At 34.5% G+C, this 27,395-nt stretch overlaps 1 protein-coding gene across 6 annotated transcripts in view; it reads left to right on the forward strand.

The window, feature by feature from the left end:
- The window catches only part of LOC131077284 (protein PTST homolog 3, chloroplastic), a 183,102-nt gene that overhangs the window by 104,562 nt on the left and 51,145 nt on the right, over window positions 1-27,395 (forward strand). For 4 of the 6 annotated variants that reach the window (XM_058014743.2, XM_058014745.2, XM_058014746.2 and 1 more), the window contains exons 5-9: window positions 12,604-12,676; window positions 12,871-12,924; window positions 13,051-13,104; window positions 15,327-15,446; window positions 15,773-15,897. In XM_058014743.2, coding sequence (XP_057870726.2) covers window positions 12,604-12,676; window positions 12,871-12,924; window positions 13,051-13,104; window positions 15,327-15,446; window positions 15,773-15,897 — 426 coding nt within the window. The remainder of the gene's footprint in view (window positions 1-12,603; window positions 12,677-12,870; window positions 12,925-13,050; window positions 13,105-15,326; window positions 15,447-15,772; window positions 15,898-27,395) is intronic. The other 2 variants (XM_058014748.2, XM_058014747.2) reach the window with 1 other exon arrangement.

The following is a 27,395-nucleotide window of genomic DNA, read 5'->3' on the forward strand; positions in this document are numbered from 1 at the left end:
AATATCTTCTGAGAGAGAAGAATTTTCACAAGAAAGATCAAAGACATAGAGTGACAAAGGCAAAGCCAAGTCACCATCACATGCTTGAAAAGGAACATCATTAACACTTTGAATAAAATTAGAAATAGAACTAATAAAAGAAGATAACAAATGCATTTTGAAAATAGTAAACTAAATTAAAGAAGCAATGCATGACTAAAGGAATGATAAAGAATGTTTTTGAAAATAATACAAAAGAAGTGTTCACGTCAAGTTCACCAAAATGTTAGGGGGAAAAATGAACCTCTTCGACAGGCGGATAACCTCTCGAAGATTCACTAACCGACCTCTCCACTCAAGATGTAGTATGTCTCTATACGTCCTTTGGTAGCTATCTGTTAAGTGCACAATATAACAGATTTGTGTTCTAGATTAATTTAAATGCGATAAATGTATATTAAAAAAAGAAGGTAAAACGATTATATAAATGAAATGAAAGCCACAAAGGAAAGGAAGAAGACAATCTCACAACCGGTCCACAATATGAAGCCTCCAACCAAATGAATCTTCTCTAATGCAACTTGCATTGTAAGAACTCTACTAGTTCTAACTTCTGACACTGCTATTGAATTTGTTTTGTTTTTTGATGTTTTATAAAAATAAATTGTTTTTTGCAAGGGTTTGATTGAAAAAGCAAATGCCAAATTGCTAATGAATCTATTGCAACTGAAAATACTAAGATTATTCAAGGAAATGATAATTACAATCATACATCTCCAACATTTATTGAAATATAAAGCCTTTTATAACACTTGCATGCCCAAAAATAAGAAATACAACTGCTGCTGTGAATTTTTTGCGAAAAACAGCTCCCTTAATGGTTCGATTCCTCTCCAAACTGAATGAATATGCCCCCGAGATGATCATTGATGGTTTCCTCACTGTAAGGCACCTCTTCCTTAATTTATTGAAATTTATTAAACACTGCTTGTTCAAATTCGCCCCTCCTTTGGATTCACCCTACTTGCAGCTGTATGGCAGAGGTATTTGGAATGATTTGCAGCTTGGAAATGATGGGAAACTGCTGGAGAAATATCGCCTATCCAAGTTATTCAATCTGCAATTATTAACCCTTCAACTGTTCGATTCAAAGCCTCAAACTTCACCGATTTAACACAAATGGAACCTCTGATTGAAGCCCCCGTTGGTAGCCAAATTCATTGGATATTACACCAATTCAAATGGCTGCAACACTGAAGATTTTCACGTTCTCCAATGGCGAAGAAAACTGAAACCCTTGGTCTTTGCTCTCCAAAGTCATGAAAGAAGAATGCCAAAACAATAATGTGAAACTTCTCATTGAAAGCTCTTATATTCTCCTTGAGAAGTTTGAATTTCCCCATAAAGCACTTAAATAACATTTAATGTTATTATTTTACATTGGCATCATTAATTAAAAATAAAACTCTAGAAAATGTGCACATAATTTAATTAATAATGTGGCCCCCCTTTTATGATGCTTAGACCCTCAACTTAAGTCACTTAAGTTATAATATAAAATTATATTATAACTTTATAATATAAGCTCATAACCAAATAAACATTAATATCTCCTTAGTTACTCAACATTTTTGCATGCTGTCTGAGCAAAGAGCTGACATGAGGAAACTGCATATGACCATACCCCCTTTACTAAAAATAGCAAGGGTCCATCTCTAACATCTCAAGACTTACTAAAAATAGTAAGCAGAGCAAACGATGTCCGAATGATGCCAAGCGAAGACCATACTGAAGCACTCTGCACACTGGAGATGATACAAATCCTCAAGAGACCCTCTAACCAACCTCATTAGCCTACGAGGGCTAGGATGATAGGCTAATCTTCACTAAAGAACTGATGTCAACAAGAAGGGGACATCACATGCACATAAGCCAGAAAGGAAAAATGTTTGGGGCTGCTTGGGGACTTGCCTCAATCAAATCCTTGTTTTGGTGTTTCCACCTCCACAGACAGCCAGATAGATTGATAGAATAAAAGATAAATGATAAATGATAGAAGAGGGATGTGATAAATCCCAAGATGCCCAAAGACAGGATAAATAGATAGATATTACCAAAGAGGCTTGAGAAAGCCAAGAGAGTTGCAAAAGATTAATATGAGAGCTTGAGAGTGTTGTAGCAAACTAAAGATTGCTGTAGCAAACTAAAGATTGCTGTAGCAAGCGAGAGAGAGCCGGCAAAAACTGTGAGAGCTCAAAGAATAAGAGAGATTATGCCTAGAATTTAGAGAGCTTGAAGAAACAAGAGAGGATAGATTTAAAAGAGAGAAGAGGAGGGAAAAGAGGGCTAGCGAGCCGTTTGAAAGATTCGGGGCCGTTTCCACCAACATGTGTAGGTGACAAGTGGAAAGGCGCGCTTAGAATTGACATTCGAATGTTGAGATTTTGCGGGGCGAATGCGCAGCGTGTGGACGTCCACGTGATGCGCCAGTGTCCAAATGAATAACACTCAAAAACAATAGGAGACAAGGGAGACACACGGTAACAAGACTGACACCATGAGGAGCTGCCAGAAAGGGGGGTCTCAAGCATCCTGAGCGGGAAAAGGCTGATGCAAGTGCTGAAATGAGCCTACTCAGGTGCTAGGGGAATGGACACCAAAGTGGTTTCAAAAGATGTAGGTTAAATTACAAAGGGGTATGCAATTTTCGACACTACAGGATCATTATCATATCAGCATTAGAGGTTTTAATATTGTTGCATCAGTCTGATATAATTCTGATCAGACCTGATTTAAATTGAATAAAGGCATAAATCGGTGTTGACCTATCTATTTTGATGAATGCAAAGTCGTTTGTTCTATTTTCAATCATTTGGCATATGTAACTGCATCGCAAACAACACAAAACTCATACACTAGAACTCAGAAATTGCATCAAACACTCAAAAATTCAGAACTCAGACATTGCATGGCAACTATTTGACGAAATGTAAAAAGGCCAAAAAATGAGTTTTTCCGGAGGAGAACTATCAAGGGTTCTTACAGGGACCCCATCCCCGTCGTGATTTTTTGGCTTGCTGAGGCTTTAACATCTCCCTGATTTGTTTCTTGCTGATTTCTGTGCTATTATGATCTTCCTTGTTACTCCATTCTCCTTATTACTCCATTTTCCTTATCACTCCATTCACCCTATCACTCCATGCTCATGCAACCCTTATCTCTCCATATTTCGTTTTTCCTTATCACTCCATGCTCGTGCAACCCTCATCTCTCCATATCTCCTTTTTCCTTATCACTCCGTTCACCTTATCACTTGATGCTTTTGCAACCCGTGTCTCTCCATATCTGCTTATCCCTCTACTGCAATGAGCCTCCCTTATCTGTCCATCCCTTATCACTCCTGACCTTCATCTTTCTACTTCTCGATCGCCTTATCTCTCCACTCCTCTCCTTATACCTCCGCCTCCTCCATGCATTCCTTGGAAGCTTCTCCTTATCCTTCTTCATGCGAGTACCATTGCGTACTGTCCACAACAAGTCGTTGGAAGCATTAACACCTCAGTTTGTAGTCACCTATTGCAGGCAGGGTGGAAACTCTTGCCAAGTCAGTGCAGGGTCCACCAATATTCGGCTCCTTTATCTGTAGAGTTTGCACAGTCTCCAACGTGAGGGGGCTCATCTACATGGCAGATCACTATATCCAACGCGGGGACATAAACATCTCCAACCCCTTTCACTGTCAGTCTTCCAGGAGCAAACGCAGACCTGCAGGGAATCAAACTGTGGTTGCTGTATCAACACGGCTTGCAACTAACGTTACTAACCATTGCACTGGAGAGTCATCCCCGATACATGTTATAATACTTAGTGACATAAATATATTCTATATAGTACAGAGATTTAAAGTAACATCGTTAAATTGGAATCAAGTTTGATGCATTCACAAATATTAGTTGTTTGGAAGTAAAATATGTGAAAGGGCTATGAAGGGCTAGAGCTTCAAGCTGCTATGGTTTTTTTATTTGAAAAACAGTATAATTAAAACATGTTATAATACTTAATGACATAAACATATTCTATATAGTACAGAGAATTAATGTAACATTGTTAAATTGGAAACAAGTGTGATGCATTCACAAATTTTACTTGTTTTGAAGTAAAATATGTGAAGGGCTAGAGCTTCAAGCTGCTACAGTTTTTTTAATTTTTCAAAAAGTATATTTTTAGATGTTAAATAATTAATGAAGGGGTCAAGACATCTTTTAAAATACCATGAACAGCTGATATGGAGCACAGACATTGTATTTTGGCTGAATATTACTAGAAAAGGATATGTAGTTTGAGCAGCCACTCATAACAAAATTGCTGTTTTGGTAATATTAAAAATATGACATAGACCCAGCACATAAAAGACTGTACATTAGAGCTATAAATTTCAATGGTAGTAGCAAAAGTAGTCTAAACATTACTAATATCTTTTCATGAGTAGTGGTAACCATGTGGAAGGTGTTGGTGACCATACTTATTCATTGATGCTGTTTGCCATGGATTAAGTGTCATTTGTGGTTTATTAGGGTAATCTTGCCAATTATGCTCACTCATAACAGGGTTGTTGAAAGTTGAAACAGTCACATCAGTAGTCTTGATGCTTGGGATGGGATGAGAGCTCAGCTTGTTCCTTAATTATTTCTCCTACACAATGACGTGAATTTTGGATAGGAGCAAGAAGTTGACAGCATGGTGTGTGTCTGTTAATGATTTTATTTGGTAACATTGAGCTACTGATGCAGTTGTCCATTGAATATGAAGAAGGTGAATCAAACTGGTTTCCATGGATGAATTGTTTGTAGATGCTTACTTCAGCTACTTTGGTGTATGATGGCCTCAATTATTACATGGAGAATTGAAGAATTTGGAACAGCTTTCTTCTAAGAATCAGGCTTTGATTTTTCTGGCCTAAGATGGCTGCCTGAGGTAGATTGACTAGGAAGGGGAAGAAGAGGATGGAATGGGTGCTAGGAATTGAAATTTGAAAGGGAAATTGGAAGATGTATAAAGAGGGAACAAGAGGGGCCAGTGCAAGTGCCATGCATGAGATGGAAGAGTTAAGTCTGATTTTAACATTGGAAGTAACTGGTGTATCAACAACATTTATAATGGGATGTCTGGTCAAAACAGAAGGTTGGAAGATTGGGCTGGAGAATTCGATCAGAGTTTGGAAGCCAATTGAGGCATGGGCATCTTGATTGAGATTAATCCAGGATATTCAGCCAAAACAATGAGGTACTGTATTTTGAAATTTTATCATGGAAGTAGGAAGCTAGTCCTTGTAGAGTGGCTGTGCTCCCTTTTCATGCTTGGATTATGAGTTTTTACATTCATGTTTCTTCTTTTGTAGACTCCAAAATCCATAGGTTTGTAGGCCTTTTGTTTAGCTCCAGCCCAGGATTGTTACCAGTTTATAGTGATGATAGATTTTCTGGAGCTTTTCCTTACATTTATTCGACTGAGAAATGAAGAGTTAATTGTTGAGACAGGAACCTTAGAATAAAGGCTACAATTGATTTTTTTTTTTAGAAGGGGAGTCTATAATTTATTTTTTTCAACTAAACAGTGGGGGATTCTATTTGGGCCCCTGCTCAAGAAGAACGTATACATAATGTCAAAGTTGCAAAGGAATGACAAAAATGTTCAACAGTTGAAGACCAATAGAAAAACTGACTAACCACCTGCCATAAAAAAAACATTAATATCCAAAGTGCAAGACTAGAAAGGAGCACCACACTGCAACCAAAAGTAGACTCAACAAAAGTAGCATAGACCAGAAAAAACCTAGAAGCTACCGCAGCATCTGAGTCCTTCACCTTCTACTAAGCCGCAACCAACAAGATCCTCCACTGCTGCCACCTTTTGAAATCAAACCACAGAAGTGGTGGTGCTTGTTGCTGCTGCATCCAAAGATAGGCCAAAAAATGGAGAATAGAGATCTTGCAAGAATGCAAGAAGAAATTTTTAAATAGTTAAAAAATAAGAGAAACAGTTATTGCTGAAATTTGGAATTCCATTGAGGCTATCCAATGCCCATTTTGGGAAAATGCTGATAAAGTCTGCCCAGTTACTGCAGTTGTCAAAGAATCTGTAGATTTGTTGAAGGAGAATCTAACAGAAGAGATCATATATGATCTAACGAGAATAAAAGGAAACTTTAATACATCTGAGGCATGCCTGGCAGAGATGAAGAAGGTTTCAAAATAGATTGCAAAAACACTCTTGTTGTGGAAGGTGCATTTTCAATACAAATATTCTCATTCTCCTTGCTTCAATGTAGTGAAGGAGCCTATTGATAATTTAAAAGCATACGTACAAGCAAGCAAATCAGAGAAAAAAACAAGGTAAAGGAAGAGAAGAAGATGCAAACCAAGGCAGAATAGCGTGAGTCTTCCTACATGCATAGGCTTATCAAACTTTTTGATCTCAAGAGTTTTTAATTTTATTTGATGTTGAGCCTTTACAATAAAGTTTGACTTCTCAAAGTGAAGCAGTTACTTTCATTTGTTGAAACCTTATCGTAATATGGGCACAAAAGACAAATAAGTCCTAAGACAAGTTATAAATTTCAGAAAAATTTAATCTGGGCCTAGGGATTTTGAATTTGGTGTTCAAGAAGTTGGGTAACTATGTAAATTTCAAAGGCATTTAAAGAATTGGAAACTTGTTAGTCAGCAAGCTAGATAGAGTAACAAGTTAGTCAACTTTGGCATATTAGCATTTTCATTGTAAATCCAAGTTTTTCTAATTGGGTCATGCTGTAAAGAACGGTTTTGGAAATTCAAATAAGAAGGATGGAATCCAAGGCATGTTACCTGGAAAACTCTTCAATTTAATGGACTATGGGAGGTGATGTATGAAATTTGCATGTATAATACAATAATTTCATGTGTGCCTTTCCATTTATTTAAAACCCTTAGACATCTGCATTGATTTGTGTTAATGATTTTGTGTAATACAGATCAAGAAATGTTGGTTTAACTAAATTTCATTGTCTCAAAAGAATTTGAATTTGAATTGTCTGCTATTAAATTGCCTATATCTATTATTTGTAAATAATTATGCTGCTGGAAAAGATTAATATGATAGAATCCAAAGGGTGGAAATCATCTCGATTGGTTTATTCAAAATTCACCAAATCTGAAACACTAATAATTTTGGAGCAAATCTATAAATTTCTGTTGTAAGGATCAGAAATAGGGTTTGAAGATCTGAAACTATTAGATCTGGAGGCTTAAGTTATTGGATCTGTTTGTTGTTGTTTATTAAACCAAAATAACCATTGTTTGTACCATAGATGGAATACTCGCAGAGTACTCGGTGAGTTTTTGAGTTTTTTTGCTCTGCGAATATTCACGCCAAAAACTATTAGAATATTTAATTATATTTTAGTCACCTATATTTAGTTCCTTGTTTAATGGTCATTTAGCTGTTTAGTTAATTAGCTTTTAAGCTTTATTTAGCATTTAGCTTTTTAGTAGTTCACTTTAAACGATTTGTTCTTAATTTAGAACATCGTCCTTGTAATCTCTTTATATACGCTTGTATATTGTTGAATAGATTATCCAATTATTGAATCATTCATTCAATTTATTTTTCATGGTATCAGAGCGGGTCGATGGGATTCTTTAAAGTTTGGCGAATTTTTTAATAAAAATTCATGGCCTTCTTTCTAGAATATTTTCCAGATTTTTTTTAATTGTTTTTTTATAAAAAAACGATTTTGCTTTTTAGAAGGCTTTTTGAGGGTTTCTGGTTCGTGGGCGAATTTCTGTGTTGGGCAGCAGTTCATGTTTTTTTTTAGAGTTCTGGAGATTTTTGGGCCTGCAACCTAGAGTTTTTTTTGCAGATTGAAAATTTTCCTAAGGTTTCTACAATTTTCAACTAGGGTTTTGACCCTTCAGTTCAAGTCGAAATTTTATTTTGCTTGTAGATTCTTGGTGGGTTTTTCGAGACCTCAATTGGGTCGTCGTCAAATTTTTCTGGGTGCATCGTTTTCCGTGCCTCAATTTTTGAGCTGTCAGATCTGCATTCTGTTTTCAGATTCTTGGTGGGTTTTTTGAGAGCTTTTCTAAGTTGGTCTCATATTTTTCTGGGTGCCTCGTTTTCCGTACCTCAAATTTTGTGCTAGCAAATTTGCTTGAGAATTTAAAAAATAGTTCGCAATTTCTATGGACGTTGGGATTTTTGCTTTTTTTTGGGCACCATTTATGCTGTTTTAAGTGTGTAGAAAATTTTAATTTTTGGGTTTCTTCCAAACGTCGGAATTCGTGCCAGAATTTTTCATCAAAGTTTCAGTTTTTTCAGCAGCTGCTTCTATTCTGATTTTTGAATCAGATTCTTCTGTCTCATGCTTTCACTAGGTTGACCTCGTTCAACCTCCATTTTCGTGATGGCATCTTTGACCAACATCATGTTGGAACACAGTCAAAAGTTCAGTGGCCTCAACCACAACACCTGGAAATAGTGCATGTTCACGATATCTGAATATCGTTGCCTTGATCAGATTGATTTAGGCCAGACCTCGTCCTACAGGTCCCAGGGTTTTCACTTTTTTTTTCCTCAAAAATTGTTCGAAGGGTTTAGAATTTTTTCCTTAAAAATTATTATCTGTCATCTGCAAAGCTTGCGTGGGTTTTTGATTTTTCTCCACAAAAAATCATGGGAGGGTTTTGCTTGATTTTTCCTCAAAAATCAGGGAGTGTTGTTTTACCACGTGATGTCTGCTATTTTGCTGCGTGAGGTTTGTTGTTTTACCACGTGATGTTGTCTGGTGTTTTCCTGCATGATGTCTGATGTTTTACCGCGTGATGTTTAGTGTCTTACCACGTGGTGTTTTGGGTCTTGCCATGCAAAGTTTTAGGGTTTTGTTCGATTTTTTCCACAAAAATCGTTTCAAGGGTTTTTACCATTTTTTCCACAAAAATGATGATTTGTATCTTCAGTTTTGGAGGGTTTGCCGATTTTTTCTCAAAATCATGGTTTCAGGTTTCAGTTTGGTTACCCAACGTTAGGTTGGATGGATTTTGGTATTCTTGGTCATTAACACTTTTCAGATCCAGGGAGGGTCTCCACCACAGCAGAGTGTTCTTTTCATTTGTGATCAATAGACCTGTAGTGTCTTCTGTAGGGTAGTTAGTAGATAGAATGACTATTAAGGGAGGGTATTAGAATATTTAATTATATTCTAGTCACCTATATTTAGTTCCTTGTTTAATGGTCATTTAGTTGTTTAGTTAATTAGCTTTTAAGCTTTATTTAGCATTTAGCTTTTTCTTTTTTAGTTAATTAGCTTTTAAGCTTTATTTAGCGTTTAGCTTTTTAGTAGTTCACTTTAAACGATTTGTTCTTAAATTTAGAACATCGTCCTTGTAATCTCTTTATATACGCTTGTATATTGTTGAATAGATTATACGATTATTGTATCATTCATTCAATTTATTTTTCAAAAACTCACCGAGTTTTTGGCGAGTTTTTTCACAAAAACTCAACGAGTCTTGGGCAATAACCCATTTGCACAAAAGAAAGGCCCAAACATGTCAAGAAATTATCTAATTTTTTTTTTCAAGTTAGTCTCACTCTCTTCATCAAAATATATACATGAAATATAATGTTTAAGTATAAATCAAATGTGACTTATACTTTAAGTTATATTTCATGTATACATTGGCATAATGTTTGAGAGTGGTTTCAGATCTGTAGGAGTTATAATGCAAATTCTAGGTTTTAGAAGATCTTTTAAATTTTCAGACTTGGTCAAATTTCAGTAATCAGTAGTCTCCTATCAAAATTCTCTCGCTCTCTCTATCTCACTCACTTTATCTGCCCCAAATCCTAGACCTATCTATCTCCCTATCACTCTTCCTCTATCCCCTCTCTCTACCATTCTATCTCACTCTCTCCTCTCTCCCCCAAGATCTAGACCTATCTCTCTACCTCTCTCTCTCTCACCCTCAGATCCCCACGAGGGGTGCTACCCTCAATCTCATTTTGGCAAGGTGAGGAGCCACATCGGACTCCTAGGACTAGACCCTACAGTTCTATCTCTCCCCTAGTTTTCAATAGAGCTAGGGAGAGGAAGGTGTAAAATGTTTTGATGTAGTATTTACTTTTAGTTTTACAAAAACAATTTGGTATTTCATTTTGTTTCAGTCTATCAACCATCAACATTCCACAAGAGGATGCCATTTTGTACCCAATCTGCATTTAAATCAATCAAATATATCTAGACTCAACTTGTTTCTTTTGTGTACTCATTTATTGACTCATGGGATGCATCTCCTCACTAAATTTTGCAAAAAAAATGCATTTCTAATTAAATTTAAGCAAATTTTTAAGTTGCCGAGTTTTTGTTTTGGCGAGTAGTTCAACTATGGTTTGTACCATAGCAGCAAAAATATTTTGGGGTAAAAATTGGCAAAGTAATAGTATAAGATTTTTTGGAAAAAACGAGGCAAAATTGGATTTAAAATAAAAATGTTAAAAAATGTTGAAAAAGAGACAAAAACTAGTTGTTTTTGAAATTTGAAGGCATTTCCATAGTAAGAGATATAGAGAACAAATAAAATAGAAAGTTTAGCTCATGAATTGCTTAAATAGAGAGTTTAAGCCAAGAATTGTCTAAATGAAAAGTTTTTATAAGATAGCAGAATGCAGAATAGCATGTAAAATTTTCTACTAAATGATTCTTTGGTAAGTTCTTAGGAAGTTGATAACATTATTACTAAGTTTCACAATATAACATTTCATTGAATGATATTAGTAAATCTCTAGTCTTGTTGTATGATGTGAGTGGATGGTGAAATGCTACTAATAACACTATATTCAAATTTATTATTAATATCAAAAAATTGTTTAATCTTCAAAAAGTTAGTAAGACTTCAAAACAACTAAAGTAAACTTGTTTGCATTCTAGAAGGATAAAAGGAAAACATTTTATCATAGGGAAATTTTTCAATGGGAAACTTCAAAAGATATATATTATCCAAATAAATTTCCAATCAATCGATAAAAGAGAAACCATTTCTTATAATAGGTAGAGTCAAATGGTCATGAATTATGCATTTTCAAAGATTCAGTCAAACTACCGATTCATATAAAGTAGAAGTAGAAGATAAACACAAAACACATTTTAAGATAGATATGCATAATATCAAAATAAACATAAAAAATCACAATGACCAAGATTTTGATGTCACAAATATTGGACATCTTGGTGTGATATTGGGTTACATATAAACATCAAGCTGATATTTTTATGCAGCCAAGGGTTTTGTACTACAACTTGAGAGAAGGATAAAATATTATGAAGACGAAGATGACCTACACATAACATTATCTCCTCACTTCTAGTAATGAGACTGTGTAAAGAAAATGAAACTATAGCCTTGTCATATTCATCAAGCCAAGCAATGATATGATAGAGCCTAAATTAGCATTAACTCAAGCCATTTAGCTAGGAAAATGGATTAGTTCTTTCCTATCACTGCAGCAAAAGCTAGATCATCAAATGTTGTCTGGACCAAATAACCTACCAATCTTCACAGTAACAATTTAGTTATGTAGAGAAGTAAGATAAGAAGTAGACACAGAAGTAAACCATGATAAAGTAGACATATCGAGCTAAACTATAACCTTAGAATATATACCATTCATTTGTCATAACAGTAAAATGCTATCTCTTTGGACGAAAACCCCACCAAAATAAAATAGATTTAACATTTTTAATCTCGTTGATTTTAATTGAAAGATCCTTGTGATGTGTACATTGAAAATTTTATTTAACATTCAACGTAGATAAGAAGTAGACACAAAATTAAACCAATGTGTGACTACATTTTGACATTATTGACAAAAATCCTAGCACTTGAATATAGATAAAATTAAACCATAGGAAAGTAAACACAAAATATGAATAGAAAGCTAAAATATAGCCTTAGAATATAGATCATTCACTTGTCATAATAGTAAAATACTATCTTTCTGGATAGAAGCACCACCAAAATTAAATAGATTTAATGTTCTTTTTATTTGTTAATTTAAATTGAAAGATACTTGTGACCTGCACATTGAAAATTTTATTTAACAAATTATTCATCTATTTGTATGTGCTGGTTGAATTTTGTATAAATACTATTTATATGGCATGAAGGTATAGAATGTATTTGCAGCAGTTTTACATTATAAGAATGCCTACTGTTGACTCAAATGCACTGCCTCCCAACTCCTTGCAATGAGTTAGGTGCAACTTGTTGCAAACTTGCAAGGAGTTGGGAGCCGGTGCATTTGAGTCAATGGTAGGCAATATTTTGCCTACCAACTCATCTTGCAACTCATTGCCTATCATTTTGTATGCAACATCTGAAACTTCTGAATCTTGAGCTTTGGTGCTGATATATTTGTAAATCTTTCTTCTTGAAGCCATGCACACAATGTGAGACTTGAAATTATGGATTAAGAAAGAATTCCAACTGCAAAGGTTCTTTTATACCCTTCATATTGTATAAACTAAGAATCTTGTTTTTCCTTGTTTTTGTCATTTTGTTTTGTTTACCATGAAAAATGTGCTTCATGCAGGGAGGAAGCTTTGAATCCTCTTAGTAGAAATAGCAGTGACCAATTTCATTTCAATGATGATGGAATACATGAGGTAATCGGCTTTTACTTGAGGTCAGTTCTGTCTTCATGATATTTGAATCAAGAACAAATCTATATACTCTTGAATTTATTTACACTACTTATTAAGCTTGGTCATACGACCGAATTGTAGAAAGTTCTAACAATTTGGTAAAAAATTGGTTTTATACATAACTTTTAATTATTTTTTTTGTGTTGGTGATGCAGTCAGAGATTATGAAGTATAGGCTGGCAGAAACTCAACGTTTCAATTCTCTCTTGGTAGTGTCCTTTGCCTTTCCATATTGGTATTATTGTTTTCACAAAAGCTTTTTCTTTGGAGTTGATTTAACTTGTCATTTTTCTGACCTCTAACACAAGCTTGTTTGTGTATGTTGCATGAGATAGCACTCAAAGGAGTCAGAGCTTTCTGAACTAAAACATGAACTTGAGAAGGAAAAGGTATATATCATTCTGCTATTTTTGTTTAAGTATAATAAAAAATAATTTGACAGATTTTCACCTCATTTTACATGACCTTAGATTCTACTTGTCTTCAAAATCAAAGTGCGATTGCAACAAAGGTGAACTCTTCAGCCACGAACATGGAAGACCAAGAAAAGAAAATGTTAACACCAAAATGAAACATACCTGGAAAAGAGATGCGGATGAAGAAAATCGCCCAACTTTCAAATGCGACCTCTAAGAGCAAAAAGAAGCAATAACGTTTCTTTCAAAGAATCAAATAGACATTTGCAGGAAAGACACTCCTTCTAGAATGCAATGACTGAGCCATAAATGAGACTGCTCCTTATAATGCGAGGCTGCAAAAGAGAGAGAGAAAATCGGGTTCTAGGAGCACCGATGCAAATGAAGGGAAATGTATTTCATTTCAATGAAATGAACTTGTAATCGGGTTGCAAAAGCCTGATTACAAGTTAGGAAGAATGCACTTTATTGTTTGGCCAACATATACTTGTAATTGGGTTTCTAGAACCCAATTACAAGTAGAAACTTTACAAAAAATGGATTAACTTGTAATTGGGTTTTAGAAACCCAATTACAAGTAAAAGTTCTTTTACTTGTAATGACCTCCAAATGTCCCTACTTGCAGTGAGTGTTCCAAAACTCGAAATTGCTCAAAAAGGAAGGAAAAAAAACAAAAATCCAACCAAAACCTAGACTAAGATGGCAAAAAAACCCGCTAACAATTAGACACAAACAAATATGAGTTTTGAACCTCATAAAACATGCCTAAGAAAAGAAAACTACGAATTTTGATCAAAAAATTGTAGGGGTTGTCAATTTTTTGAAAATTCAAAAATTAAAACAACAATAATGTAATGAGTTCACGTCTTTATAGCAAGTAGACACATTGCACAAGACATTGAAGTCTAATAAGCTTATTTTATACTAATGTTTTAAATAAATTTAAATATTTGTATTATCAAAACTGGGTTATCACCCCAACTATAACAAATAAAAGCCTTAGTTAGCAAGGTTACAGGGAAAACAAGCTCCATAACTGCTAACGTATTTACTGAAGACATCAACACAATTCCCACACTTGACATAGAACTTGTTACATATCTCCAGATTTGTTGGTTGAATTTTTGGAGGATTTGAAAATTGATTCCAGATACTCCTGGCTTGCACAAAGGACACAGACCGTACCAGACATCAACTCTGTTATCAACTTGATAAAATCCTCTTGAGATTTAGTTTGTTTGGAGATCACTTTGTTTATTATTTCAAAAGATCTCTCGCCATAACCACCAGATGCTTGCAATTAGCACAGAGAACACAAAATGTTTTTGACATAACCCTCAGTAACCATATGTTTAAAATCTTTCTAGATTTTCAATTTCCTTGTTAAAGCTTTTGTTTTCTCTAAAACTTATGAGTCCAGAGATTAATGGCCTGGCTAATTTCCATATCTGCAGAGAAGGCTGGGTAGGCTGTTTGATGAATACCATAGTACTAATAAGTAATACCTACCTCTACTTTTCATCTTTTTTTCATTGTTTTAGGTAGATCACATTTTTTTCTTATATGTATTATTCCAAATTTTTTCTGTATTTTCTTTACTCTTTCTACTGCCATATTTTTGGCATTCGATGGAGTCTGAGTACATTCTCTTTACATACTTCATGGCTATGTTTTTTCACTAAAAGTTACAAATTAATCCTAAATTGATAAATTTTCAATTATTTTTTCTTATTAGTATCATCCTTGTAATGATATGGCAAAATAGTAATTCCAATATAATTGTTTAATGTGAGGATAAATCAAAAATTAAAAACTATCACTTGACATTTTGATTTTTTTAAAAGCGTTTCTGATACCAATTTCTCAATATTAAGTTTGTCTTTGTTTTTTTATGTTGTTATTTCAAAGTTTTTTATCTTTATTTTTAATGTATCCTGCTACATTTGTTTGCATATTTTCCATGATATTTTTTCCTTACTGCAGGGTATCTCTTTTCCTGATCTGCCTTATGGCTATAGTTTGTGAAGCTTTTAATAACTGGTTGCTAAAATATATAATATGAACAGTGAAAAGGTCTGTGACAAAATTTTGGGTTAAAACTATGTAATATATGTCAAACTTATTGGTCATTTATATTATAGTAATATCTCATAGTTTTTGAAGTGGTACTGAGTATTTTATGGTTCTATATTCAGGCAAAATTATATTCAATACAAGCAAAAGCAATTGCAGAGGTTTCACATGAAAAACAGATACTTTCTGAAAAAGAAACTGAGTTAAGTGCAGCGGATCAAGCTCTTTCAAATTTGAAGCAGGTCTCTCTCTCTCTCTCTCTCTCTCTCTCTCTCTCTCTTTATTACCTCAAGTATTTTACATTTGGCTCATAAACCATCTAAAACATTTAAGCAATCTATTATTTCCTTAAAGATTAAAGGTTTACAATACATTTTGATTTTCATGTGTGACACAACATTCTTGAAATTAGATCTCCCTTGCATCTGTTACAAAGACTTGAAGCCATTTATTACTTTTCTTTTACCTTGATGTTCCCATATTCCTGATTAATGTATATCTGGCTGTCTGTCATGTTGTTTATGGATTGTATGTTGATTGTCATGACTCATATATCATATTCTATCAGGTTCGGATAGAATATTGGGGTGAAGGTATAAATGTCAAGGTGACAGGCAGTTTCAATGGTTGGCAGCATCACATTTCAATGGAACCAGATCTAGCATCTGAAATTCAAATTTCTAATGGAACAAGGTTTGAGCATTTGATGACTCCATAATCTATTTACTTACATATAAGGAGATGCAATGAAGCACAAATTTAATGGTTTATGATCATTAATTCGTACAAAAAGATGACAAATCTTTATCTTTGTTGGATTGAATCTCAACTTTTGAAGCATGTTGAAAGAAACAACTGCATATTGCATTTCAGGGACATCATTTATGGTTGACATGATACACTTTCCCTGAGTATCCTTCCCTAGAACATCAATTCGATAGTGTCTCTATTTCTCTGAGTTTTGTGTCTGCATGTGTGTGTGTGCACATGTACATTCATGTGCATCTGTGCTCAAACTCATGCATGTTTCTGTGTTGTGTGTGTAGGTGTGCATGTGCATGTGTATGCGTATTCACAAAATCAGTAATTTGATAATGTCTGTGCTCCTTTGAGTTTCCTGTGTGCAAGGACATGGCGTGTGTGTTTCTGCTACAGCAATCATTTCCGGAATTTTAGGGACGGTGGGTGGATGGGGAAGAGACAGAACTAAAGACACACTCTAAACTCTAAAGAATAGAAGAGAAAACAAAAAACATAAAATAATTGCATTAACATTTTCATTTGCATAATCAAGCACAATAAACATTCCAAAGTGCTGCACTGAAAATATGAACATAAGAACAATGACATTGGACATAGAATGATGAGAATTGACTTTGACAAACATAAATATGAAATATTTGGTTGTTATATTATTATTAACACTGAATAACTGTAACAAGAGTGGAAGTCTCAAACGAGTCAATATCAAAATAAAAATCAGAAAATATAATAATTGTATTCGAGTCATGGACAAATGCTGCCTGAGGTTAGTTTTTTTATTTGTTATGTCTGACGCATATTTTATAATTTTCTAAAAATGTCAGAAAAAGTGAATGGAAAGAGTGGTGAGAAGTGGAAAAGATAGGGATACTTCTTGACTAAAAAGAAAAGCTTCCATTGATGGTATATTTGATTAAGTAAGCTCCAAGCTAATATCTTTGGATTAAAATTCAGTGAAAAAAAATCCAAGTTGACATGAACTGCTTGTGAGCATTAGGCACGTCCTTCTCCCCCCTCCCCAAATATTTCAAGATTACCTAGAGGTCTTTGATCTATTGATTGAGTTCATTGATCATTTGAGTTATTTGTTATCACTCATCTTTTAATGCTCTTGCCTTCCTTTCATCAAAGTAGTGACCATTGGGGATGTTGTGGCATCTCAAAAAAGAAAAATCCCTAAGATTGGTTTCCCAAGCGGTGGAAACATCCTAGGAATGGCTTGTTAAAAGAATCATTAGGGACAGTGGTGGGATGTTTTGTATTTGTCTCAAAATCACTAGGGTTCATCCTCGATGCTTCGAAAGGGCCAAGGATGCGTTTCTAGGGAACACTAGATATTTTGATTGTATGGAGCAATGGTATGCTTAATGTTGGAAGGTGATAAGCAAAATAGATGTCATTTTGATATTCAAGAATTTATGACCAAGGATGGTGTGGTGTTTTTGGAATCGAATTTCAAACAAATTTGGTATCCTTGGATATATGAAGGAGAGTTCACAAGGATGAGATACTCCAAAATGGCTTCACCATTCCCTACATCATGAAGAGACAACAAATTTGCATCACATTGGGTGGACACAAGGTGTGTGATAACTTCTATGTCATTGGCCCAGGAGAGATTGACATAATATTGCACATGCAATAATTACATTCTATTAGAGAGTTCACTATGGAGTTGAAATTCAAGGAAAAAGAGTTATTGCTTTGAGGCATTGAAGATGGAGCTCCAAGAGTTCTCATGGCTTAGTGGATGGAACACCAATTGATGAGATGCTTGATTATGATAGTATTTAGTCCTTTTTTTATTAGCATGGTATGGTATTCGATGTTATTGCCTAATTATTGTCACCTAAAGGATTTCATTAAGTGGTAGGGAAGCAACATGTTAAAGATATCCTTCCTATTGAAGAAGCAATTGGCACCATAAGTATGATTCAAGAATTTGTTTATAATAATATCAGGGCAACACAAGAAAAGCTTGGTAGTGAGCTCATTTTTCATATAAGGAAACCCTTGGCCTTGTGGAATTTTGAGAGTGCCCTCAAGCGCTTAGGAGAATGCATCATTTTTCGTCACGTCAAAAAAGGGCATACTGTGAGTTGGTTGCATTCCTTGCATAATCCTAGTCAAGAGTGGTAAGGTGCAATTATGGATCTTACACAAGCCCTCCCCACCCTTGCCAAGATTTGTATTCATGTTGTTTTGAATGAGCTAAGTAATCATGCACACTTCTTTATTTCCCTTCTAGTGGCCAAATTGTTTTTCAAAGGAATGATTAAGTTACATGGATCGCTTAACAATGTTATGGATGACGGAGATAGTAGATCCCATAGTGCTTCTCAACAAGATTTGTCAAACTTGACACATGGAGAATCCAAATTCTATGAACATTACAACGAGATTCATAATGTTGGCATGATGATACTTGAGCATCCAAGTTTGCTCAGTTCTTTTGGCATGAGTTGCTTCACTTGATAGGAACAAGATTTAACTCTATGAACATTTCAACATGATTCAAAGTGTTTGCATGGTGATGCTTGAGCATCTGGGTTTGCATTTGCTTGAGGGCAAGTAATTCTAGGAAGGATGGGTTGTCATGTCCCCTTTTTAGAATTTAGATTTATGGAGAAAACCTCTAGCCTATCCCCTTTTCTTGTAGTCCAATTGAGAGGTTTCATAGAAGAGACTCTACAGTTTATCAAGAGTTAACATAGCTCAAGCAATATGAAAGTGTGGAGAACTATGTTTTTTATTTTTAGAAACTATTTGCAATGGTACCTGATATTATTGAAAGAAGGTTGATTATGTTGTTCTCTAAAGGCTTGACCAAACTCTTCAAAGGTTTAGTTAAAGCTTACAAACCTCCATTTCTCTACAAGTGGCTATCAAAATGTCAATGGCACTTGAAATTGCAATTCTAAAGAGAAAATTCCAGACACAGACTTCTTCAATGAAGCCTTTCTAGAAAAGATTCAGTCAAGATAAAAACCTCATTTCAAGAATAGGAAAAAAATTAATTGATGAAACTTTGCTTCACATGCAAAGGGACAAGTGCATTACATTGAAATGGTTTCAGATGAAGAATTAGGAGTTGAAAAACTGTAGGAAAGTGAAGAAGAAGATCTTATGTGGGAGGCACCCTTGCCAAACTTTTTGGTGCTCCTAAGTATGAACCTTTTAGAGTTCATAGAGTTTTATGTGGACAAATAATTATTGTGCTCATTGATTTTGGAGCAACTCACAATTTCATTCATGAAGAGGTGGTTGAAAAAAGAGGTCTAAAAATTAAAGACTTTGAAAGCTTCAACGTGATGGTTGTCAATGGTTTCACCATTCAGTGTACAAATTGTGTGGTGAAATATGAGTTCTATGTTGTTAGCATAGAAGATACAAATCATGGAACTCAAGTTCCAATCAGATGGAAACAAGGTGGTGCTTCATGGAATGTCAAATGGAGTTCCAAGAATTGTTTTAGCAAAACATATGGAGACAACTTTCCATCATGGAGAAATCGCTTGGGCAGCCCTATGCTTGATTATCTCTACCATTTCTTTAGTAAGTAGGATGTCAGACCATGTGGATGTTCAATCCCTTCTAGACAAGCAAAGTAAAATTTTCAGTGTCATACATCTTGGAAAGTTCGTGGTAGAGGGTTTGAGCATATTATTGAGTTAGGAGCCAAACTTGTGATTTCTATTGCTACCCTAGGAAGCACATGTAAGAGATTAAGAAGGCCATTAAGGAGCTTCTTGATATGGGTCACATTAAGGCAATGTTCAAGCCCAGTGCTTCTTTCGTGGTCTTGGTAAAGAAAAAAGATGGGACCATTGACTATAGGTATTTGATTCCTAAGATCCATGAATTGATTGATCAATTGCATGGTGCAGTCTATTTTTCTAAAATAGTTCTTAGATCAAGGTGCCATCAGGTTAGAATCTGTGAAAAAGATGTTCATAAAACAGCTTTTAAGTGTGATTATGGACACTGAATTTCTTGTCTTGCCATTTGATTTGACTAATGTTCCAATCACCTTCTAGTTTTGTATGCATTGAGTGTTTAATAAGCAGCTAAAGAAGTTTGTTTTGATTTTCTTTGATGACATACTTATTTACAACAAGACTTGGGAGGACCGTTTGAGACATTAAGATGATTTTTTAGGCATTCTAAAGGCTCAAGCTCTATTTGCCAAAGAGTCTTAAGTGTGAATTCAAAATGATCAAGATTTTATTCTTGGGTCATGTTATGAGTGCTAAAGGTGTTAAAATTGATCAAGAAAACACTCGAAGCATCTTGGATTCACCTCCAAAAACATTGACTCAACTGAGGTATCAAGGGTTTCTCTTAGTTGGAAGAACCCTTGACTGATTTGATGAAGAAAGGAGCCTTCACTTGGTCTATTTTAGTGCAACAAAATTTTGATCAACATAAAGAGATGATGTGTTTATGTCTAGCGTTGACCATTCTTGATTTATCTCTTCCTGTTGTTGAATGTGATGCATTAGTAGAAGGGATTGGTCTGTTTTAATGCAAAATAAACATTTGATTGCTTTTGAGAGCAGTAAAATTAGAGGAATTGAAAAGTGTTTTGAAGTACTTCTTGAATCAGAAAGATCTCAATGCAAGACAGCAAAAATGGGTAAGTAAACTTCAAGCATATGACTTTGACATAAAATATATTAAAGGAAAAAAATATCATAGCAGATGCTCTATCAAACAAGTCCATTTTATTTTCTATGACATTAGTGCTGATTGGAAGGTACATATTATAGCACAATATTCCAAAAATGCCTTTGCTAATGACATATTGGAAGGCAGATTACGACATGATGAGTATGAGGTAGTTGATGATTTAATCCTGTTGATGTGTTTTTTATGCACATGCGAATACAAAATAAAATACCTAAAGGGTACCTTATCCTCTCTTGAATAAAGTCTCCGAATGCTGAAGATGTCGCGAAAAGGATCAATCGGGATGACTTCAAGGTTTTTTGCTGTAGGATCTCTACGTGTGGATAAGCTCTCTGTGGTATGATGTGATTTTGCTGGAATCACAAGGGGACTTACACTTGATGACCTAAATGTCTGATTTGCTGGAATCACAAGATTTTACTGGCTTAGATTTTGAAAAAAAAGGAAAAAGGACGAGGGCGAGGAAAGGATCTATTTCTGATACTAAGAATGTAGGAGCAATGAATGACCTTTGATGAAATTCTAACTATGTCTTGTCTTGACATCCCAGGACCATCTCCACAAGGTTGGTTAGACCATTTTCCAAGTTAGGAACAAGGTTTCAAGCTCAAACAAGGTGGCAAATGAAGTTTATGATGAATTTCGCTCTGGACTCTTTGGAAGGGTCAGAAGCGAAATTCACTTTTTAAGCAAAATCTTGATCTTTGAAATCATCCAACTCCCTCTCAAGGAAAGAACATTCAAAAACACCTCCACACGTGCCTTGGAAACTAGGAACTTGGTCTTGATAAGTGATAAATTGAGGTGTATAAGGATTTTCGCTCTGGACCCTTTGGAAGGGTCAGGAGCGAAATTCCTAATCTTGGCCAAAATCCTGACTTCATTTTCACATTTTTCCATCCAAACAAGTGTTTTGCCCTCAAAGATGCCTGGGAATGAGTTGGTTCTAAGTTTGGGTCAAACTAAAATGTCCTATGGAGATTTTCGCTCTGGACCCTCTAGAAGGGTCAAGAGCGAAATTTGACATTTTTAGACTCTCCGTCAGGATAATTTTATGGAATATAACATTTAAGTATAAGTATTGTCACTTATACTTTAAGTTATATTCCATACATACTTTCAGGATGTTTGAGAGTGGTTTCAGACCTCCAGGAGCTATATTGCAAAATCTAGTTTTTGGAGGATTTTCAGTTTTCCAGACTTAGTCAAATTTCAGGATCAGGACATTCCAGACTTAGCCAAATTTCAGGATCAGGACATTCCAGATTTAGCCAAATTTCAGGATTAGGACTTTCCAGACTTGGCCAAATTTCAGGATCAGGACATTCCAGACTTCATCACTCACCAACTTGACCTAACTCAAGCAGAACCTGCTATCCAGGTGATCCCCGTGGCGACACTCGAAAGCTAAAGGCTAATAGACAAAACCCTAAAAGACCTAGAAAACAAACCCTAGAAAGCAAAAAGCAGGGGTCCCCATTTGCAATGGGGCGATGTGTGAATACGTCACTACAAATCCCTTACAAGTTTAAAATCTACTGGTCTCTGAATCTAAGATGAAAAAAAGATTTTAAGAGCAGTCTATAATATTCCTTTAATTGGCCATCCAGATTTTTCCAAGACATAAGCAGATCTGAAAAGGTTTTTATGGAAATGAATTAAGGATGATGTCCTTAAGCACATTTGGGAGTGTCTTGCTTGTCAGTAGAACAAGATAGAATAGACTTTATCAACAGGCTTATTGCAGCCCCTACCAATTCCAAATCAGGAGGAGGAAAGTTATTTAATGGATTTCATCACTTGACTTCAAAAGGTGCAAGGTAAGGATTATAAGACATTAGAGGTTGCTGGTTTGTTTATCAAAGAAGCGTTTAGGCTCCATGGGTTGCCAAAAAAATATAGTGAGTGATAGAGATAGTAAGTTCCTAAATATGTGTTGGTGGGATCTTTTTTAATTGATAGGAACTGAACTTACCCTCAACACTAGCTACTACCTCTAAATAGACAAGTAGATTAAAATTGTTAACAAATGGGTAGAAGACTACTTGAGGAACTATGTTGCAGGTCATCAAAAGGCATGGATTAATTGGCTCTACCTAGGAGGACATTGTTGTAACACTACCAATTACATGTCTATTGGGATGGTTTCATTTATGGTTTTGTATAGTTAGAAGGCCCAAACTTTTACTGACCATGTTATTTTTGACAATAGGATTCAAGGGGCCAAAGGTTTGGTTCCACAAAGTTAGGATATCTTAAAAAATATTAAAGACAACTTCCATCATGTTCATAATCAATAGAAATTATATTTAAATCAGCACCTATTGAGTGTGCTTTTGAGGTTGGTGACATGTTCATTTTGAGATTATAGCCATACAAGTGATCCTCTCTTAATAAGGGTGGAGCAGAGAAACTTGAGAAACATTTATATGCACCGTACAAAATCAAGTAGAGGATGGGGAATGTTGCTTATAAGTTAGAGCTGCCTATGAAAATCAAAACTCTAATGTGTTTCATGTTTGTTGCCTCAAGAAGATACCTGAGCATCATCTCATTCCTTTAGTTGAGTTGTGCCTTCCTTGGATGATGAAGGGAAATTGATTTTGGATTCTAAAGAAATTGTTGAAAATTGGGAATGAAATTGAGAAATAGGAGTACAAAAGAATGTATGTTCCGTTGGAAGATTCTTCTAGTTGAGGATGCTACATGGGAAGGAGAGCAGATTTTGGAGAATCCTGAATTGCAATTGTTTGTGGATAAACAATCTTGCGGAGGGAGGATTGTCACATCCCCTTCTGTAGCACAAAATTAATGAAGACCCTTAGCCTATTTTCTTCAAAAAAGGTTTCATAAGCTAATTGGTGCAGGAGCATCCGGGTGCATGAGCAATCCTGCACAACCAAGAAGAATTGCTTTATTTTTATGTTCATTTTTTGTTGTGATTTTTGATTCAGAGGTCTGGTTTTTCCCCCTCATCTATTTAACCAGCTCTAAAGTTCAATCATTGATTTTTAGGAGGTTGATAATCAAAAAACTAAAGCTATTTCATTGCAAGTAATAATTTTTAATGTTTACTCTTGGTCATAAAAAAAACCACAGCAAGCTTGGAGAGGATTATTTATTGCCTTATGTAACTCCCATTTAATTTTCGACAACTGGTAATTTGAGTCGAAGTGGAATCTAGGCATGTAAGAGTGGGACTTGACTGGAATGGTCTAGAAATGGCAATTTTTAGAAAAAAAATTGAAAATCCTTTAATGCAAAAAGAAAGTGGAGTGAAGATAGGAAATATTCACCTTAGTCATTTAGTTAGTATTTAGAAACTTCCTTTTATGTCTTTAGTCTTTAGTTAGTTTTAGGAAGTTTCCTTTGTGTCTTTTGTGTTTCCATTCTCAATCGTTTCCATTATGGAAAGATCCTCTTGTAATCTCTATTTAAGGAGCTTTTGTATCCTTTTGTAATTATCGAATAATCAATTATCATTTTAAAAAGACCCATCACTCCTTTTTTATATATTATGATTAGACCTGATTTGAATTAATGTTCTTGCTATCCTTATGAACTGCATCTTTTAATAATTTTTTTGTCTTTATCGCTGCCTTTTCAAATGGATCGCTTTCTTTTGGTTTTCTTTCTACTAATCGCAGTTTTTACTTGGTGCTTCCTTAATTATTAGTTAATACTTTTATACCACGTTCATTGGAATAGAGTCTCCACGTTGTCAATTCAGGTATTCAAAAGAGAGTGAACAAGATAAGGATCATGATTGAGAGCGAGAGTAGGAAATAGATCATTCGTAAGATCGTGAGTGATAGCTACCATATGGTGTCTTCCTTCTTGTCATGTCCCCTCCTTGATCGTTATTTATAATCTAAATGAAACAATTATTATTATAAACTAATACAATCAACAAATGATTATTTGAAATTATTAATATTTAATTATTTATTAAATATTATTATTTATTTACTATTTATTTAATAATAATATTTTTGAAATATTCAAATCAAATAAAGTAATATAATAATATGAGATGACAATAAAAGAATACAACGAAGTAGTCAGATGGCCAATCATTAGAAAACCTATTATCATTGACTATCTACCCACACGATGGTTATCGGGTATGAGTTTAATATCAATAAAATAATGCAATGATAACATAATAATCATCGATAGTGAATTGAATTAGTTATAACAAATGCCAAGGTATGCGATTAAGACCCCTTAACCATCATCAATTAATTACTATTGCATACCAGTTACGAACTCTTGTGAAGAGATGCGATCTCTAGAAGAGATAGGTAGTAAAGAATAGACATCAATTGGGAACCGAGCCTTTCATGTCTGAATACAAGGTATATTAATGTATTCTTTCAGATTCGATTCAAACAGGGTGTTTTATATTTTAGATCTTCAACCATTTTCGGATTTTTTCTTGGAGAGCAGCAATCAACATGATCTTCCACACAAGAAAGAGTTGATAGACAGAGACAATATCCACTAATTGCAAGAACCACCCAAGTAAGATGTGAAACAGCGATAGCCTATTACCGGCAATCACTAGATCCTCACCATTACAAGCCTCGTATTAAATAAGCGATCCGATCCAGTCGGTCAGCAATAGTAAAACTTGCATATACTTTAAAAGATTATATAGGGAATATTATATACTCTCAGTCAGTAGCAAATTCCATGTGCATATACGTAAAAATAATATCAGGAACAACAGTCGATATATAGCATACTTTAACAGTGAAGATTGCATTCATAATAAGGAGATATTCATATTGACTTTATTATCCAAGGCATTTGGATATAAATATAATCATTGCAGACCAAGAATAATTTCCATCATTCGTTACAAATGCATTAGATAGGAGGAGGAATCGATAAATTTTAAATCCTCTCCCAACATATGCTGTCAAAACCGAACTACCCTTATCATGGCGCAAGCAAAGGCGTTTCCAAAAATTGAATCTAGGGAAGTGTAGGCGTCGCAGATTATATAGCCGACTCCCCAACCTTGTGGACGTTTATATATATATATCGTTTAACTTCAGTTGGGAAGGAAAAAAAGGCAGTTCGGTCAAATGGAGAATAGCAGTCACCAATTTAATTGGTAAGGAGGAGTCATGTCTTACTATTGATCGATCACCATTTCAATAAATAAATTTATAGATAATATAATAAGAATATTAAAGTATAAATATAATAGGAAGGATAATAAATTTCTTATAAAATTTAAAATGATATTCTTGTATTATCAATATAAAATTATTATATGAAGAGAGTTAATGGTTTTGTGGACCATTAATAACTTATATAATAGATAATTAGTAAATACATAAATAATTAGTAATATAAGTTATTTCATTTACTTAATTATGTATATATTCAAATCATAATAAGGATAATAGACCTATATATAATAATGATGTAAACAAGATTTATTTTTGCTTGTTATACATACATATATACTTGAAATAATATTAATAAGATCATATTTATATATTATAAAAAATTATAAACATATATACGGAATAAAGAAGTTAATAAATAAATTGATTAATAAACTACTCTTACTATTATAAATTAAACATTATAATAAAATCTCTTTATAATTGATGAATTTATATTTTATAATTCTCACATTGAGTTAAAATTGTTGACTCAAGACTAAACCAAGGTAAGTCACTAACGGGGACATTACACTTCTCTCTTCTGCAAAGGCAACAATTATTGCTCACCCATGAAGTACTTGTCTATCCATGTAATATTTTGCATCTGCTGCATAAGCAGAATCAAAGAACTGCACAGAGCCAAACCCATGGGGCTCTCCTATATAGTAGTCTCTGGGTAGATATATCCTCGATAGGCCCACTCTTATATGCATGACATATTTTGATAACAAAAATGGCTCTCTTATTGGAACAGCCTCCTTGAATACAACTTGTTCTCTTAGAAATGCACCATGTTCCCGATGACATAGAATCTTAGGATTGTACTCAAGTGCACCTATAATATCCATTATATATTCGTTGCTGAAGATCTTTTCAAAAATTTATGAATCTTTCAAGATAATGATTCCTTTAACAATTTTAAATATCAAATGAAGAGCATCTGTATTTTCCAGATCTTCATATATTTTAATAAATGACTCCAAAAGCTTTGGAAAAAATGCTTGATCTTGTACAATAAGCTCTACTACTTGAATATGATCCATTATGCATCCATCCGTGGCTGTCTCAAGAATTAATGGAATTGGCCTCATTCATTAAACCGTAAGAATGAAAACCCATGCTTTCGTCCTCCATTTTGGATATCATGCATTAAAGCAATTTCAAAACTTTTAATTCCATACTCTAGCTTTTCTATGACAGCTTACTTTGTCCACATCTTGCAAATATATCCTGCATAGAGTGTATCATTATCTTGACTTGGACAGACACCTCATTGCTTCTCTCTCACCTCAAGGTTCTGCAGTTTGGTCGAGGCCTTTTTTGCTTGTTTTTCTCATCTTTTCTAACTCTTCTCTTGTCTATATCTCTCCCCCTTTGACATCAATGGCAGAGGGATGTTCATCAAAATTATGTCCTTGAATGGTTCATGAGAAACATCTAATTGTACACTCAATTCAAATGCACAAGAATATACTTCTCCCCTTGTTGATGATTCTCTAATTCCCCCCCTTGCTCTAATACTCCTCTTTCTTGGGTGATTTGTTTCTTCTATAGATT

Source organism: Cryptomeria japonica, chromosome 8 (assembly GCF_030272615.1).
Source record: "Cryptomeria japonica chromosome 8, Sugi_1.0, whole genome shotgun sequence".
Taxonomy (NCBI): Eukaryota; Viridiplantae; Streptophyta; class Pinopsida; order Cupressales; family Cupressaceae; genus Cryptomeria; species Cryptomeria japonica.